This window comes from Homalodisca vitripennis, chromosome 4 (assembly GCF_021130785.1).
Source record: "Homalodisca vitripennis isolate AUS2020 chromosome 4, UT_GWSS_2.1, whole genome shotgun sequence".
In the NCBI taxonomy this organism is placed as follows: Eukaryota; Metazoa; Arthropoda; class Insecta; order Hemiptera; family Cicadellidae; genus Homalodisca; species Homalodisca vitripennis.
Window position 1 is genome coordinate 81,028,715 of NC_060210.1, and position 20,054 is coordinate 81,048,768.

Genomic DNA, 20,054 nt, shown 5'->3' on the forward strand with positions numbered 1-20,054 from the left:
TTTTGGCCATTTTCAAAACTTGACCCCGGGACCTCACGCACACAATGCGCCCAACCACTTCACTTGTGCAAAGGAAACACATTTTGTCTCTTATGTATAGAATTATTGTCAGAAAGGTACAATATATTCAATTGTAGCCCTGAAAAGTTCATATAGGCCATTTATAAAACTTGAGGTCCCGGGACATCACGCCCACATAGTACCCGATTTGTCACTATCATTTGTGCGAAAAACACATTTTGTCTCTTATGCCTAGAAATATTGTGAGAAAACTAAAATATATGCATAACTAGGTATTTACAATTATATATACAGCCCTACCAGCCACCCAAATGTCCTGTTAGCACTCAGTTTCCTTGATGAAATCTGTTGAAACACTCGGCACAGTCGTGGTTGATCAGGACAGGTTGAACATTCATAGATGATGTACTTTGTTCTACCTTGACTGTAACACTGTCGGCATCTCTTTTGTCCAATTTTGTTTGAGTAAGGTTTCTTTTTTGTAATTTTAGAGATACTGTGCACCGTAGGTCGAACAATTCCCCATGCAGGATTTGGCACATCTGGTAGTAAAGAGTTGACAATGGACTCGGTGAAATTGAACAATAGCATTTTCCTTCTTCGATTAGCGTTTTCTTCGGTGTAGAGGTAGTGGGCATTTACCATGATCATTTGCAGGATATGGATGAACATCTTCTTGTACCATCGCATAGTTTTCCTTTCTAGCAGGTAATATGACTGCACTTGATCAGAACGATCAACTCCTTTCATGAAGGCATTGTACTTGATTACTGAAATTGGTTTCTCTTTTTCCTGACCTCTTTTGTTTACCATGCTACCAAAGTTGTTTTCATGTTGTTATATGTAACTGTTCTGGTATCTCTCCAGGCTCCCACCATCTTTCCTCCACCGTACTTAGCAATTGTTCCTCCAATCAGTACTTTTGCTGATTTCACAGCTTGTGGAATGTATTTTCTGTCAGGCCTCAATGTGCCAGTACAGTAGGTATTGTTAGACAGCAGTTTCGTTGCCAATGGAATACTGTTGTAATAATTATCCATATACAGACTGTGGCCGTTGTGGAGGTTTTCTCTCATTAGATTCAGAACAACATTCGTGGTGTGCCCTTTTCCTTCCATATCGTCCAAAACTCCACAGTAAATTAAAAATGTAAGCATAAATCCATGGAGATCACATAATGTATACAACTTGATTCCATACTTGTGAAGTTTATTTTTAATAAAACGCAACAGACTCGCCGAGCACAGGAAGTGTAACTACACGTGCAGAGAATACAGCCGAGCCCATACAACAAAACAAACATAACCTCAACCATCCCGCGCGAGTGCCAAGGACACACTAATGAAAGATAGAAGTGATGTGCACATGATGTCTCGAGACCTCACCCGCAGTGAACGTGTAAAAGAGTACTATACATATTTGTAATTTGAAATTCCACCAATTTCTTGTGACATAAAAAAGTTTTATTAACCAGGACAAATAATGAAACAAAATGTTGATTATAAAAATGAGGTTTATAGTAGGAAAATAATTTAGTTTATGTTGAACACCTAGGCTGTATTTTCACAGAATACTATAGAATGTACGTTATGTGTTACCATAATCACATATTGTTGTACCACGTTACAATTACAGTGTTGTTCGGACTGAATCTAGAATCAAGATATAAATTATTTCTAATTTATTTAAAGAGGTAGTATAAATATATCAGAAAATAAATGTTCCATTACTCATTTTCACAAAAGAATTTTTACAACAAAAATATTTTGTTGTATTTCTCACTATACCTTTAACGCCTTTTGGTGCCATGTAATGTTATCAACTTCTGTTCTTATTATTTAACATATCTTCTTATAATTTTCACTATGTTGTAAATAGTAGACTAAGCTTTAATAAAATATAAAGATATATGTTGTATATTTTTAGTGCCAGACATTTTTCTAGGTGATATTGTTTAGAATTCTAAGGTGAATGCATACCCTAGGTTGTATCAAGAAGTGCCAGGTCAAAATTTACATTTTACAGCAGCCCACAACAAATGTTATAACTTTGTTATTTTTGCACTAAAACAACAATTTTTTCATCCTATTTAACTTCTCTACTTTTAATCATATCTATAATAATAGATATAGGGACAGTTTAGTAGTGCTAATACATCACAGCAATTTAACTGTAAGTCGGTTTTGTATCTAAATCCCAAATATTTTAACACTGTTCCTGATTGTTATTTATTACAATGTTTTAAAAGAACTTTTTGTGGTTTCCTTTAGATAAAAGTATTCGCTTTGTTGACAAATTTTCCAATGGCACACCTTAACATAATCAGTTAATTAAGGTTTTAACACTGTCTAAGGACATATGTTATCAGTATGAAAATTTTAAAATTGTATTTACATGTATATTATGTATTTTTTACTGAACTTATATAAGTATATACTTAAATTATAGTTTTTTTTACAACTATGTTCCAAGCACATGTTACCAATAACAATAAAGATTCTTATTATAATGAGTTACAACAAATCCGTTCAAGTTTGGAATTGTTTCTTCTAGAACGATTTTTTAGCCACAGTAAAATGTGAATATCTGAAGTCTTACATTTTTGTCAGAGTAATCTCTAGTATGAAATACTGTGGTACATAAACAAAGAGTATCAAATAGTAAAACAAAGTAGTGTTTATTATTATCAACTGAAGAAGAGAAAAATGATTTAGTTCATGATGGATAACGTAGGTAATGTTTTCAAAGGAAACTATGGAATGTAGCTATGTTACCACAATCAAAGATTGTTTTATCACAATATAATTATGGTCAATATTTAAATTGAATCTAAGATCCAAATAAAAATTACATTTCTAGTTTATTTTAAAAGAGTAGTTTACAGATACATAACATAACATTCTAACAATTTATTTTTGCATACTAAGTTTGGTTACAAACATTTTTTATATTGCACAAAAAAGCGCCTAAAGATTTGGAAACACAAACTACAGTCAATAATATAATAATAACTTAAACTTATTCAGTATAATAACTTAAATAATAACTGAATAAGGTAACGTCTGCTTCTCTAGTATGCATTATATGACAGAATGTTAATTTAATTTTGGAGTGCCGATGGCCAAGCGGATAGCCAAGCGGTAAAAAACATATGACTCTGGTTCTGAGCTAGAAATATTGCAGGTTCAAATCCTGTATGTGATCTTACCACTTTTTATGAATACCATTGACCTTGTACTGAACTGACACTCCCTCTTATTCTGTTTAATAAGATCCTCATACAGGCCTGTGAGGATGGACAGCATAAGCTTAAAAGTGGATCAGCCTCTCCTTAAAAAATATAATTACATAGCACTGCTAGGTTGCTCAATGTTTCTAATATAATTGTACTTAACTTAATATAAACCTAAAAATAAATGATAATATGAGTTACTCCAATACTTTTAACAGGGTGGCCACTCAAAACCTCTTTTCAAATTCCCGGTTTGTTCCCGGTTTTCCCGATCAAACATTTTCGATTATCTTGCCTATTTTCAAACCAAATAGACAACTGTAGTACTGTATTTAACACTTACGCCAAGTGCAACGATGACGTTTTATCTTCACTAGCGGTATTTGCAAGAAATGCCACATCGGATCCAATTCGGAAATACAAAGATAACAAATAAATACCGTAAACCGGGGCTACTTTGCACCACTTTTAGGAGTTTAAATAAATATTATCTCATAAAAAATAAAGCATTTCAAAAAAATTAAAAAACTACTGGTTTTTATTAATTCTTATACATCCAGGAAACCATTCCACACTCATAAATTTCTGTATTATATATTTAAATATTTTTTATGTATTTTTTTAATTTGGTGCAAAGTATACCATAGGAGCGGGTTACTTTGCACCACCTGAAAAATTATTTATCTTTTTATGAAAAACTTTGTTGGTGCAAAGTAAGACCTGTTCAGAATCCCTTAAACATCTGTTGGAACCACTGAATACTTATATGATTTAATTTTTTTTCACCTGAAAGGGGGGAAAACAACAAAAACTCATGATACGTCACAAAGTGTATTTAACATGGGAAAATTGACAGTGACAAAATGACAAACTTAGAGATTCTGAAGCTTAAAACCTAATAAATACTTGCAGGTCTATGTTCAAAAACATTATAACATATAATACACACTTAATAATGCATATCCTTAAAAAAAAATTAGTCCATTTTTCCAAAATTGTCTTGAAGCTCTGGAACTGCAAATATTCCTCTTTTGCTCAAAATTTTGGGTGGATTTATAGATCCAGCAATTTCATTCCACTCATAAAATAAAACATCCTTATTAACAGGCCACTTCCAGTTGCCTAGGGAATTCATCATTGCACGTACAAAAGCTCCATTTTCATCAACGTTTACAGTGGTACCTGGTTAATATTCATTTTCGTAGTTAACAACAACAAATGAATCTACTTGTAGATCAGACTTGTTAATGGGTTTCAGTCCTGATTTTATTGTTAGAAAAGCCTCTTCTTTTGCTGCTTCATTTATCTCCTCTAATTTCTTTTTCCTATAGGACTTCCAGTCATCGTCGGAGGAACTTTCATCAATACACATTTTTGATGGGTCATCTATGGACTCATCACTACTATCCCGTTGAAATTTAGGCTGACACGATTTTTTTTCCTTTAGTTAAACAAGTCTTTGTGGTTGCCTTACTCGTGCTTGGTGTTTGGTCATCAGTCATAGATTGTGGGTGTTTAACACTAGCATTATCGCTAGTTACAAGTGATTGCATGGAAATCGTTTCTTCGTGAGATAAACTTTTTCCTGCTGGCACCGCAAGTTTCTTTTTTCTTGTTATTTGTGGCTTTGTGCTGCAGGCCTCTCGTGTTGACTGCAGGGCAACGAGGAAAGCAGAACAAACAGCTGAAGGCTCTACTTATGCTGGTGCAAAGTAACCCCGTCTTTCTCTTAAAAGTAACCTTAAACTTAAAATGGATAATAATTTAATGAGTATTGATATAAACTCTCAGTTACTGTTGTTATTTGTAAGATAATAAAATTCTACACATAAATATACCACACTTGCCTTTCTCTGACGTTCTCTAATACCGTAAAAACGGCACTTTTTTGACGTAACAATTCAAACAAAACTGAAGATACAAAGACAACTCTTCCCACAAATATCAAAAATGGCGGGATAAAGTGTCTGTTCACACAAATCATGTAGAAGATGGTGCAGCCTAGTGGAGAATTGTGAAACTAGGTCGAAATGATTAATAGTTTCTCCTACAGATAGAGTTGAATCTTTTTTCAACTTTGGTGCAAAGTAACCTCACAAGGTGCAAAGTAGCCCCGGTTTACGGTACCAACACAGCGCTACCATTGGGCATGCTGCAGCCCAATATTGCGGGCCAGAGGTCTAGCGGTGGACGAGCTTTCGGTACGAGACAATGGTTTCGCCGGTACACAAGGTCGGTTCATTACAATCAACAAATAAACCTAATAATTTCATCAAAACTCTACTTAATTAATTTATCTTTTGTGGGGGAGGGGGAAGCCTAAGAATACCACGTTACTTTAAAGGAATTTGCAGAGATGCAGGAAAAGAATATATTTAAAATTTCAAGTCATTATTCCTTTTTAAGTCATAGAAATGGTAGGTTATAAAATGAGCCACCAGAATATATTACATTTACGTTAAATTGTATGGATGTATATTTATAGAGAATATATTTATTTAAAACTACACAAAGTACGACGTACGGATAAAATACGAATTAGCGATCGTCTGTTTACTATCGAGGAGCTAACTATCACGCTAGCGTTGAAAAATATAGACACACATAAAACGAACTTCAATCATAATATTATTTACAAATTGCGTTATTTTGTTGCTATAATTTCTAAATAGTTTTATAAACAAAGTACTACAAAAACATGTTTCACCAATCAGTAATTTGAGTACTGCCGATCGCTTGTGTCCATGAATAGACAGTGTTGTTTCGTAGTCCTTGACTGTATTTGAACTAACAGACTCAGCCAGTTCGTCAGTTAGATTATAGTCAAGGACTATGAAACAACAAGATAAAGATCCTCATGCATGTTGGACTATTTGGTTTGAACAGTTCGAATCGTCCGAACGACCGTCAAGTGTGCGTAGAAGTCGTTCCGGTAAATAGTTGACCGGAGAACAAAATTATTTTTGAAATTTTCCTGGTTCTCAGAAAAATTTCTGGTTTTCCTGGTCGGGTGGCCACCCTGTTTTAATAACTTTGCTTCTTAAAATGTGGTAATGTTATTTCTAAATTGGATCTAATGCATGTTGGACTATTTGGTTTGAACAGTTTGAATCGTCCGAACGATCGTCAAGTGTGCGTAGAAGTCGTTCCGGTAAATAGTTGACCGGAGAACTGACGGGATTTCCAGCCGTCGTCCAACCAATGCCGCTCTGACGACGAAAACTGATGAGCGTGGCTGATTCGATCGGCTACCCGTCTGCCGTTTGTAGACTGGCAACAACATTAAGTTATACACTGTCTACTGTAGCATAATGTGAACAATATAAGCAATTTTACTAATGAGAACTGTCACAAGTACTTGCTACAGTTGTATCTCTTGTTGTTCCGGAAGTCAAGACGAAGTCTGTTTACACACGACAGTGATGTCTCGGCAATGTTTACAACTGAAATTTTAATAGCCGACACTGATCTCCAGTTCTTGTGACCAACTGTCCGGCACTGGTTGCGGCAGCGTTCGCGAGAGATCTTGCGTCCGTAGCGATGTTTAGTAGAAAACTTGCGCCGTTTTTTCCCAGTGTAAACGGAGTTCAGTTGAGATTTGGATGTGACTGTGATATCAACACATAAGCCTAACATCACTACCTTTGTTTTAACCTATGTATTTTATGACAATCGGAACATGTGTGAGGAGCAATCGTTCATAGACCAACCGAGGCCTCGGCCGCGATACGAGCGCTTAGCGGTGAATTCTAGATTGGGCGGGGAATTAAAGTTTAATGTTTGTGTTGTACACATGGGGAACACCCGACACTAGCCATGGCAGACGTGAGCTTCAGGGCAGTACCACACGATGGCGCTTATCCGCCGCCAATTCTAAACATGAAATGTTTCTCCTGCCGCTCAACCCTCAGCTCAGTCTGTGATTGCTGTGCAACAGGACTCAAACGACCCCATGTATAAATCCAACTAACATTCTGGTGTACTAAAAAACCCGGGTTGCACCTTTTATCAAACCGTCAAACATTATATTATTCTACAAACCGAACTCTTAAGCCTGTTTATAATACTGTACATTTTAAGCTGAATAATAGTTAAGTATAAAAAAACCCGTTTGTATCGCAGTTACTACCACTTTGTCGCATTACCACTTACCACTCGTTTAGTGCCGAAGTCACAAACGAGCGGTCGGCCGATTTTAATTGTTCAATGCATTGTTACATATTTGTTTGGGGGGGGGGGGGGCAGAGGCTTGCCACAGCACAGGAGTAGAGAACTAACCAAGATAAACTCACTACACTAGTGGAGATAACCTTAGATCAACCGGCGTCAGAGTAGCGCACGAACATATGTCACCTTCATTCACAATTTCACAAGTCACGTTGCATAAAATACAATGTTTAATGATTAATCAGTTCTTGATTCAAGAAGCTGTCAAATTATGTCGTGATTTTATAAGATTTTGGAGACGGAAAAATTATTTTTGAAATTTTCCTGGTTCTCAGAAAAATTCCCGGTTTTCCTGGTCGGGTGGCCACCCTGTTTTAATAACTTTGCTTCTTAAAATGTGGTAATGTTATTTCTAAATTGGATCTAATTTATAATCTAAATATTGAGTTCATGGAGTATGTAACAGGCACTTTTTATCGTTTGTATATAAAGATTGAGCCTTAGCCAAACATACACCTAGTTAGTCTTGGCATTTTTTCCTTTGTTTTCGTTTCTTTCCAAACATTGTAATAATACACATGGATTTGCTAGTGTAGCCTATTGAAGGTTTAAATGCATTGTTGCATTATGCATAACTGGTGTGGATTATTGGCTTTGTATGTTACTATCTTACTGTTAATATTAATTTATTTTTTCTCACATTACAACAATGTCATTGTACGGTACATGCCAAAATTTCAAAGGTGTACGAATAGATATGTGTATATAGGTTAATAAGATCGTACTCATAATGTGTGAAAATTACATCTGATGTTTATTATATATTAAAACATTAATAATAAATTTATAATATAGTTAGTGTATATTATGAATTATTATACGCTTCAGTGTACAGCTGAGTTCACTCAACTGTTATGAAAATACTGTTTATACAATACGGAGATACTCAACAGATTTATACAGCTTATGTAAATAACACGTTATATATATATAACTAAATTATAAATATGAATACGGAGATATTCAACAGATTTATACAGCTTATGTAAATAACACGTTTTATATATAACTAAATTATAAATATGAAAGAGCATCGTATTGCTTCACAGTACAATACCTGCACCATATAAGAAGGTAAGGGACAAGACTGACGATGTTGAGTGCGTAGTACAGGTAGCGTATGACTTCTGTAACTGACCACGCCACAAGAGCGAGAGGCAAACCATTGGAGAGGGGAGCAGTGGGGGTTGCTAACAGGATACCACAGACCACCATCACACGAGAGAACACTTGGAATATAGTCAACATCAGGTTGGATTTTACGATGCCAACAGCAACGTGCAAAATCTGTGAAATAAAATTACATGTGAGATTCATTATATCGAGCAATTAAAGTATTTAACCAAAATTCAATTTGAATAGACATTTTTTATTTTAATTTCACTTCATACCTATAACATGTTTACTAATTATACAGACTCATCGAAAAAGGTGGACCCAGATTTAATTTGTAATTATAAAAGTATTAATGAAACAATGTCAGTGAAACTAACATCATAATCCACAAAAATTGTTCGAGTTTTAATATCGTCATTGGGCTGATCTTGAAGTTACAACTCTGTGCATGTGTAGGCACTATCTTGTCGTGCACTGATTCCCTGCTCGGTGGATTGGTAGAGGTTGTTGCGGAGCCGCAAAGGAACCCTGACTTAACTCCTTTTGGGGTTATATGAAAAATGTTGTCCACGCTACAAAGATCCTGCGACACTTAACCTAATGAATCAACACTGTGATTGCAACTGTTATTCCTGACATGGTTAAGTGGACCTGGACAGAAGCCGATTATCGCTTAAAACTTTGTCGTGCCACAGGGGAAGCTCACATAGAAACCCATTGAGGTATGTAAAATAACTATGATTTTCTATATCTTTCATCAGTGCAAAAAAAAACTGTCTTTTTTACAGCCTTATTTATTGATGTTTAAAATCGGGTGCACCTTTTTCAACGACTCTGTATACAGGGTTGTATCGGTCTAATTGATAATATAAAATTACTTAGCCAAACAGAAATGTAATATAATGTAAATCAGAGTACAAAAAGTAGGCAGGTGACATTCCCAGGCTCAGCTGTGAACATATTCAAGAGTTATATTTATGAAAGGCATTCAATAAATAAAGAGTACAAAATTAGGACTTTTCAACATAATCGCTACCACAATTTATAGGCTTGTCTCAATAAGTTACAAGCTTTTTTTAGTGGGAAGATATGTGTTGTCTTGCTTTAAGGTGCATACATACTGCTTCGTGGATGGTTGTATACAAGCTGGTCACTTTATATGCTCCGCTGGTACCCTAGTCTGTAATGTATGGACAAGTAGGCACTCTTTCAGACATATTATTCATTCAAATTATACAATGAATACATATACATATAAATTTATTATTTTAAATTTTGATGAACAAGTTGTTTTTAAGCTCTTTTGAACATATTTCATGTTGAACATTAAAAATTACTGGTTGTTAATTCTAATTTGTCATCTTTATTTTTGTAAATAGTAGTTTTATATTATTAAACCTTTAAGTTAAAAAAATAACACTAAAAACTAAAACTTAATGTTATTTTCTAGTTATACTACATTTTAATATCATTCACTTCAACTATACTGGTATTCAAAACATAACTTAAGACATAACTCATGTAAGTACAACTGGAAATGTACATCCTTAATTTCACCAGTTTTTGTTGACACCATATATATATTGCTTAGATTGAAAACTTTAACCCTTTGACTGATGACTTTTTTATTTTTGGTTATGGGTTTGCTATAACAAATAGACTATAATCTATACAGGAAAACAGACACACTTTTTAAAATTTAACATATTATTAATATTTACACAAATTAAAAATGTTGTACTAATAATACACAATAGAAAATTAAATCAATGTTTGCAATTTTTTTACATAAATACTGAGGCAAAGCATTAGGTGATCCATTCCATTTCATTACACAAATACTTTAGAAATGTTTATAGGTTTGAAAGACTAAAACACAGAGATGCATAGTGCAATGTCACACTCAGCACACCCATGCTGTGTCCCAGAGGTGTTATTAGCCACCTCCGAGCGGCTGTCCGAGCGTTTTCATTACTATTGAAATTATCATCACAATAATCACTTTCTTTATTCAAAAATCTCGCTAAAAATTCATGTAACCCATTGTAGTAGAAGCATTTTTACTGAGGCCTCTACAATACCAGTAGCAGAAATTAAAATAAGTGAAAACGCATGACTTGGTTAAAAATGTCTAAAACAAAATCCATAAAAGATAGAGCATTAGTTCTGTTACCACTGCCTTTCTAGTAAAATTTTCATTGAATATACTAAATACCATGTTTGTAATAAAATTATTAAATTGAAGAATTTATTAATTATATATATACACATTTTGTATTTTTGAAGACAAACATTTTTATTATTTTTTATTCCCTTTATAATAAACCTTAACACACTTTACCTAAGATATAATCATATTTTGTACATTAATATTTTTTAATGCATACATTTCAAATAATAAGCAAAAAAGTAAAATCTAAAAAAATATTAAGAGTAATTAAAAAAAAAATGTTGCTACTAAAAGAGCAAGAGTGGCTACTATAAGTAACTAATAATTATAGTATAATTATACTATATAATATATGTAAATAATATGCTTGTTAACTCGTCAGGAAGAAATTAGATCTTATTACCTCAAGTACTGCAGCATTTTGAAAAACAAGGACGGTGAGTTTAACTTCTGTCCAAAGAGTATCTGTAGATTTTCCAGCCATGTAATGCTGGGTTACCTGGTACAATAGATAAGACCATCTGCAAAAATTAATAAAATTAAAGATTTGATTTTTTTCAGTAGATCTTATTATTCATTAGCATATTTATGATCAATACATTAAAAAGTTAAAAAGCAATAATCCAAATGTATAACATTTCTTTGGCTGTGGCATTTTTGTGCACCTGCACTATCACAATGGGATTCTTTTGCAGATTCAATTATTACAGTAAAGTTATTAAAGTTACAATATGAGTAGAAAACACACAAACGATGTCATGTAGACATCGTTTACAAGATTGTAAAACACCTGGTACTCAATCTCGAGCCCAAAGAATGTGTTAATAACAATAAAAAGATATGTTAAGTTTAATACTCTAGTTACTTTAAATATGGTTATTTTACTTCTGCATCTCAAATAGAGTGTGCTGCCTTACGAAATAGCCTGTTTTTGTGTGGCAAGGTCTCTCAGGTGTTTCATGGCAAGAAGTTAATGTTGTCGCATTTACTTCAAGATGTTTTGAAACATATAAAAACTTTTTTGTTTCTAAGAACATTTTCCCCAGTTTCATTATGGTTTTCATTAACTTGTTTGTTTATGACAATCTCTGCAATATCACCATTTAACATTATATGGAACTCCTGACTGACTTTATTACACTGCAACCACTGCTTCATATGATCGTCACATCATGTGCAATCCACTATTTTCTTTGCAATATTTATTTATGCTTTCAAGGGAACTTCCTCGTCATCAAGTATGGAAGTTATTTCTTTTACTTGTTAAGTTGAATTTGATCTTTGATTGATATCCCACATTTTCTAGTCCAAGCTTGTTTTAGTTAAAGGCTTTAAACCACAATCCAAGAATCTGCAATCATGTAACAGGAGACTTGCAAATTTATTTTTTTAAATGAATTCATAACTCTTTCTTTATTATCTTCATCAGCCATTAGTACATAGCCATTGGTATACGTTCATGGATCAATAACATCCTAATCCATGAACGTATCAGATTTGTGGCATTAGGCAATAAGAACAAACAATTTAAGTTTCTGTATCTCTCAAAATTTAACAGGTGGATTAGTTGGTACAATGTCAATAATGATTCAAATATATCCTGTTTCCTTAAAAAACTTTTACTTCAGGGATGAAAGCTTTGCTGTACCATTTCAAAGTACAGGTATGTATAATATTCTCTATCCATACACTTTTATATCTCTGGTAGAAGTATTAAAGCTCTTGGCTTCTTTGCTTCGCCAGTCATTAATAATGGTACTGTAGCTGATGGTTGGCGGTAGAGTTACCACAAAAAAGAATGAATTGTGACACATTTCTTACTAACCTTATGCCCCAGTGTATTTGTTCCCTTTTGGATGCTAATTTTTACAAGCAAAGCTGGCCAATGCAAATCAATCTTAAGAAAAGTGTAGGATCAGTCTTCGTTTTTTCTAGTTTTCAAAAAACTATGGGAAGTTGCATAGTTTTCCTCCCACTACATCTATCTCCCTAAAGCTATGCCTAGATTTTAATCCTGAAGCCAATGTTAACTTTCTTTAAAACAGAAATATCCATTTTTCACAACACTCAGACGTGAAACAAGCTGTTCAACCAAACAATATTACAGAAACAATGTTAAAAACAGTGTTATCAAACAGTTAGCTTTTAGCGTTTCTATCACTTCTATAGATGGACATTCATCTTCACTTTTAAATGCACTCATAGAGCTTCACACTATGCACTATGCACTTTTGTTGTGTATGTGGTATGCACTATTGGTTTAAATATGACATCTGAAGTGGGAGGTATTTTTGTTACAAGCACTCTGTATGTACCAATTAAGTTTTAAGTTCGTAACAGGCGGCATCAACAACTTGTCTAATAATTACACAAGTTGTTGCAATTATAATTATTATTGTGATATAACAATTATGATTGGCTAGCATTTCAGTCTACCTCATGTTGTTAACTTTCTCCTGCCTCACCTCATCTGACGAAGTCAAATTTTAAATATCAGCGTTTATTACAACTTATGTGTAACTCTAGCATTTGTGTGAGTCTAGCTGCTTCCAATCAATTTGTCTTAACCCAAATATTTAAACATAGCACCTAACACTATTAACGTCAATCTCATTATTTGCCAAAACTGCCTTATTCACTTGTCTTGCAGGCTGCAGATGAATCCACATTGGAATGGCAGAGCAGATTCTAGACGTCTATCTGTCAGTACATAGGGTACAGGGTATGACACTGACAGGATAATACACAGTTCGATCAGGTCCTCAGTTTTTATCTAATTTTGGTTGTATTGATTAATTAACCAGAAATAAGCTTTATTAATTGGTGAATTATTTTAATCAGCATTTATCCAGTTCAAAATAGTTTTCTTTTAATCCAGTATTTTCTAAATTTTTCTATATCCTTTTGTCGTTTGTTTTAATCTTAAGGCTTTAGTCTCCAACGCAGTTATGATCAGAATCAAAGGACAAGGAAGCCAGTTTTCCAACGATCGCTGTCACGTCGTCTGCTTCCAGTCCTGTCAAAACAACAATGCCAGTTGATAAGTCGACCCAGCGCCTGAGCGTTGTGTTAATAACTTTTTGTTGGGCGAGGATTTTGTCAGCAAACTTGTCCCATGAATGTCTGAAGAAATAAAGACTATTGTTGAGGTTGTGGTGCGTGCAGCCCTTAAATCCGTCAATGAAGAAATGAGAAAGATGTGAGATAAGGTGACAAACTTGACAGCAGTACTAACTGAGCTGGATTGGATAGTAGGTAGTGCTAAAGTAGTGTATAAATTTGAACTTTGATATTTGACTCTGAGCAAAGTTATGAATTTTCAAAAGTTAAGGAAAAAACAGATTTTTTCCAATGTTAATATTATGCAAATAACTTTAATATGAAGGTGATATTGGAAAGTATGGAATGTTATGTTAAATTGTTTAAACGCATATGTGACAGATATGGCCAAATACAAAATAATTGAATCGTAAAAAGTGAGGGATCTGTGGTGTAATGGTAGCACATTCACCCGGCAAGTGAGAGATCCGGGTTTGAGTCCCGGCGGAGCAAGTACTTTTTGCGATTCAATGTTTATTGAAATTATATATATATATATATATATGTATAATTTTTAAATAAACATTGAATCACAAAAAATATTTGCTCCGTCGGGACTCGAACGCGGGTGAGTGCGTTACCACTACACCACAGTACTCTTACTTTTTACAATTAAATTATTTTGTATTTGGTCGTATCTGTCACATATATTATTTAAAATTAATTTCAAACTCAAGTATTTTAGTCAACCAATAAAATATTACAGTGGAGTCCCGCTAATCCGAACACGTGTAATCCTAACGTCGGTTAATCCGAACAGGTCCAGGAGGAATTATTTATAACGATAATGAACAGTTATAGGAACTAATTACATAAAAAATGAAAATGGGTGCATCATTTCGTACATAAACAAAGAAAACTTTAATTAAATAGACATACAGTATTTTATTAAGACAAATTGTGTATGGTACAGTACATAAATAATGAAGTTAAATACAGTACCAAATTGAAACTTATAGGTTAAGTATAAGTTAAATTACTGTATTAAGAAGTGAAATCAAACAAAAATTGGACGTACAGTACTGATATTATTATTGAGTACAATATTAATTGTTAAAAGACATAAATTCAGTTATTGTCTTCTGTCGCATTAAAGAGAGTCTATTGGATGACGCGTAGTTTCGTACAACTATTGAACTTGTGGACCCATACAATATACAGTACGCTCACATTGCTTAACAATAGAACTCTCACACTAAATACGGTAAATGTGCTTAGTATTCGCAAACATGTTTATTTGTCAAGAAATACAATGCAACAGTCAGAAAACATATTTTAATAAACAATGTTGATAATTCTATAACAAAATAGACCCATTCCCAAGTTTAAAACCGTATTTTTCTGTAATTCTGGCTAATCCGAACAATCACATAATCCGAATAGGGCTCGGTCCCAATTAGGTCGGATTAACAGGACTCTACTGTATTAAACTTTTTATTTTATCAAATGTACTAAACATTTCAAAACACTTTATACTATACATTATATTATTTTATAATATATTTTATGTTCAATTACTTAACACATTCACTGCTGAAAAAATATGACGACTTATGGCAAATGCGGCCAGTCAATTTTTCTAACTTATGCTCTATTTCTGCTTAAAACTATTTAAATGGGGATCTTTTGTACATTCAATGACTATTTCATCAATAAAATATAATAATAATAAATAACGCCAATTGGCGTTATTAGCATATAGCATAATGACAAATACAATATGTGGGTAACGCCAATTACTAAATTGGCGTTTTATGCGTATTTATTACTAAAACCAAAGTAATAAACTGTAAATAATTGTATTTATAGTACTTACCATTTCCGTTGGTTCAGTGATGAGTAATATGTTGTCAAGTCGTAAAAATACACATAGAATACAGTTTGAGCTGTAGTAGTCCCTAAATTACTATATACACTATGTACACGAACTTATCTCAATTTAATTCTTGTGATAAGCTTTGAAACAGTCTCCGAGGCATAAAGCTGGCTTATCTTCACAAGCCTCACAAAAGTAGGTAGTATCCTTTCTTATCCCATTGCCATTACACACGATACAACGTCTTCGTAGAGGTCTGCCTTTTTCACCCATTTGGAATTTTGATGGGAGGTGTTGTGTTGCTTTTCTTTTGGGTTCTTCAGTTTTTAGTGGAGTCAGGAGACTATCTATCACTTTTATCCTGAATTCCAACAGTGATAGTTTATTATCTACGTTGTGTTTGTTGTATAAAAAGAAAGCATTTACTATGCACATCTGGAAAACGTGTATGAATAACTTTTTATACCACCTCATGGTTTTTCTTACACACGGATAGTAACTGAGTAGCTGATCTTGCCGGTCGATTTCACTCATATAATGATTATACTTTACAATTGGTAGTGGTTTTTCTTTTGCCACTCCTCTTTTATTACTAAAACCAAAGTAATAAACTGTAAATATAATATAATATAATAAAATATAAACTGTAAACCTAAACCTGGCCTGCCCAAACAAAATAGCTAGGACAAAACCAAAGGGGAAGCAGAAAACCCTGTATGATGATAAGGTAAATATGTTAAGAGAAGATTTTCTTAAATTGTTGCACATGTATGAACTCACAGGAACCACAAGAGATAAAGAAATAATGGCTGAAAAAAAGAAAACCTATGACCTCAAACTTCGAGATCTGAGACGTGATGCAGCCTATGAACACCTAATCAACTCAAATAACAAACCTAAAGCACTGTGGAGCATCATAAATGCAGAGAAGCCACTCCTCCAACGCTGCATTTCACTTGGAAATAGATGGTAAAACAGAAGAAAACCCGACGCTGATCGCTGAGCATCTTAACAACTACTTTTCGACAGTGGCAGATTTAACTTTGGAGGAAAGCAGGAATCAGTTTCACAATGTGGAAACAACCTTTGAAGGCATTATACATTCACAATGCAACCACACACCAAGCCTGACACTAACTGAGGTGTTAAAAACTATTGGATCACTGAAGCCAAAGCTCTCCTGTGGCATTGATGAAGTTCCATCAAAGATGGTAAAGCACTGTGCAAATCAGTTAGCCCCACCTATGGTTAGCATAATAAAAAATCATTTAGCAGTGGACAATTTCCCTCACTGTTAAAGGTGGCCAAGGTATATCCCAAGCACAAAAAGGGCCCAGCAACAAGGGCAGAAAACTATCGACCAATATCGCTTGTATCCACTTTCTCAAAAATAATTGAGAAGATTGCACTAAAGAGAATGTTACTACACCTGGAAAGTCAAAACTTGATCACAGACAGCCAACATGGTTTTCTAAAGGGAAGATCAACTGTCACTGCCATTACAAGTCTAGTAGAGTACATAACAAATCAGCTAGAGGCACAAAAGCATGTCTCGGCTGTGTTACTAGACTACAGTAAAGCCTTTGACTGTCTGGGGCATGACCTGATTCTAAACAAATTGTCAACACTAGGTTTTCAAGGCACATCAAAAAAGTGGATAGCAAGTTTTGTCCAAGGGCGCAGTCAAATTGTCGAGGTTCAAATGTCAGAGACAGGCAAGAAATTAACTTTCAGATTTAAGCCATATTTGATAAACAGAGGGGTGCCTCAGGGCTCAGTTTTGGGTCCCTTCCTCTTTGTACTGTTTACAAATGACCTCCCTATATACCTTGGCACCAATAACATAAAAACTATTATGTATGCCGCTGACACGACATTGGTTCTGGCAAATGATAATGCACAAGAAATGTACTCACAGATGTCATGCTCAACAAACAAAACAATTCAGTACTGCCTGCAGAACAACTTGGCTATAAACCCTTCGAAAACCATGCACATAAATTTTAGTAGGAAGCATGATCCAGTGTTAGAAAGCACAGATACTCTCCAAGAGAAACAAGCAAAGCTACTTGGTCTAACTATCGACTGTGGACTCACTTGGACAGCACACATAAATAATCTGTGTAAAAAGCTCAGCACAGGAATCTTTGTGATCAGAAGGATGAAGTGGATTGCAGGGCCTGAGGCAGCAAGGACAGCCTATTTTGCACTTGTTGAGTCTCATTTGCAGTATGGAGTTGCGGTGTGGGGAGGAACATCTGTAAATAATCTGAACAAAATTCTCATCCAACAAAAAAGGCCATCAGAATTCTAGCAGATCTAAATCCGCAAGACAGCTGCAGAGGAGCTTTTAAGTCTCTAAAAATACTGACCATTGTAGGTATATATGTCCTCTCAGTGGTAACAGATGCAGACTGTATGGCAAATCAAAGAGGTGAGAACTTACACTCACATAAAACCAGGAGGGCCACAGACTTCATTCTCCCTCCACACCGCACTACCAAGTACAGCAAGAAGCCATCATACACGGGATGCAAGATGTACAATGCATTGCCGCAGCATTTGAAAAGGCTCAGTGGGAAAAATCTCAAGAGAAGTCTCCAGAACTGGTTGATGGAGACTTTGTACACCGTGAAAGAATATTATGAACTTACAAAACTTAATTTGTAAAGCAAGAGACATGAAGATATATTTCTTTGTAAAATTCTATTGGACGCCATTACATGTCTTAATGATAATGTAAATAAAGAGATTCTGATTCTGATTATTAACATGTTCTGTCATTTCATTTTCATACTGGTTTGATATATATAAAACAGCCCTTTTGTCCTTCCACTTCCCTACCATTGTCCCCTCGTGATATTTTGCAACAGTTTCTCCCTTTTTTAGTTTTTGGCCACAACTTCTGAAGGATTGTTGATCCTATCGACACGCAGTGTCCCAGTAATGTAGGTTTTTTCAGCCAGAAGTTTCTTGGTCAGTGACACACTGTTATAAAAGTTGTCAACATATACAGCATGACCTTTACCTAGCCTTTCAGATAACAGATACATCACTACTTTTTCTGTGTGACCTACTCCTGACAAAGCATCTAAAACTCCGGCATAAATGCAAAATTTCAAACTGAGTCCATTCGGTTCTGTCAGAAGATATTATCCCATATTAACTTTATCCCATATTTGTGTTTCTTTTGTTTGATATATTGCCTAAATACGAGGCGACCTGTCCACAAAACCATGGATTCATCTAGAGACAGTTCTTTGCCTGGCGAGTAGATACAGTTCATCTTATTATTAAAATACTCAACAACTGGCCGTATCTTATGTAAGCGGTCTTCAGAATCTGGGTCACTTTTGACAAAATGTAAGCACCTCAAAATTACAAGGAACCTATCTCGAGACATAAATTCAGAAAAACGTGTTTTGAATAATTTATTTGTTTTCCAATAGTGTTGAATGGTTGGCATTTTTACTATTCCCATATGAAAGAAAAGCCTTAAAAAGTTTTTGAACTCAGCTAATGTTATATCTTTCCACTGACTTATTCGGGAATTCTCATGAGTGCCAGAAGACAAAAACACTTCCTCTGCATTTGCGTTGGTTTCATTGATAATGGTTTTGAGAAAGGGTTCGTCAACAACAAGGTTAAAATAATCAATAGGGCTATTATTTTCTGGTGTAGGAACACGTAGTCCAGTTGGTTGATTAAATAAAAAAGTTTTCATTATTGGGTTATCATCCCAAACTAGTGGTATTTGAGAAAGATTTGACTGGTGCTTGGTTGGGGAGAATCGGGATTTGAGTGGCTACTCACGGTTGACGCGTTTGGGCCGCCACTTGCAGTATCTGCTTCAATTTCAGACTCAGAATCACTTTCATCACTTGGCCTGTAACTTACTCCACTACTGTATATCTCTGGTCCAGATTCAGAATTGTAATATCTATCAATTTCACTAACTGTCAAATTATTTGGATCTCGCGGTTCCTATTATTATTCACTTCGGAAAACTATTAAAAGTATTCTATGGAAACGACATGCACAGGATAATGTCCCAGACCGTACTTAAGGCTAATCAAGGTTATTTGTTCCGGCTAATCAAGAGATAACGGTCGGGAAGTAACATCCCGCCCAAAACGCCAAATGGCGTTTGCCGCAGTGAACGTGTTGAAATACACATTTTCATATATCTTATATTTTTCAACATGTAGTAGTACATTTCCTCTTTATTTTGAAAACAAGTGTTATGTCAAATCAAATCACATTTATTTGCACAAAATACTGAAAAACAGAAGTAAATATTTTATATTGAAAAAGAAAACAAATATAGCATTTGGATATCTAATGGTAATAAAATATACAAAAATATTCAAGCA

General features: G+C 34.5%; 1 protein-coding gene across 1 annotated transcript in view; it reads right to left on the reverse strand.

Moving 5' to 3' along the window:
• LOC124359618 (very-long-chain (3R)-3-hydroxyacyl-CoA dehydratase 2) overlaps window positions 1-20,054 on the reverse strand; it is a 35,859-nt gene that overhangs the window by 7,125 nt on the left and 8,680 nt on the right. Inside the window, exons 2-3 of the mRNA XM_046812512.1 lie at window positions 11,170-11,287; window positions 8,538-8,767 (exon numbers count right to left, since the gene is read on the reverse strand). Coding sequence (XP_046668468.1) covers window positions 8,538-8,767; window positions 11,170-11,287 — 348 coding nt within the window. The remainder of the gene's footprint in view (window positions 1-8,537; window positions 8,768-11,169; window positions 11,288-20,054) is intronic.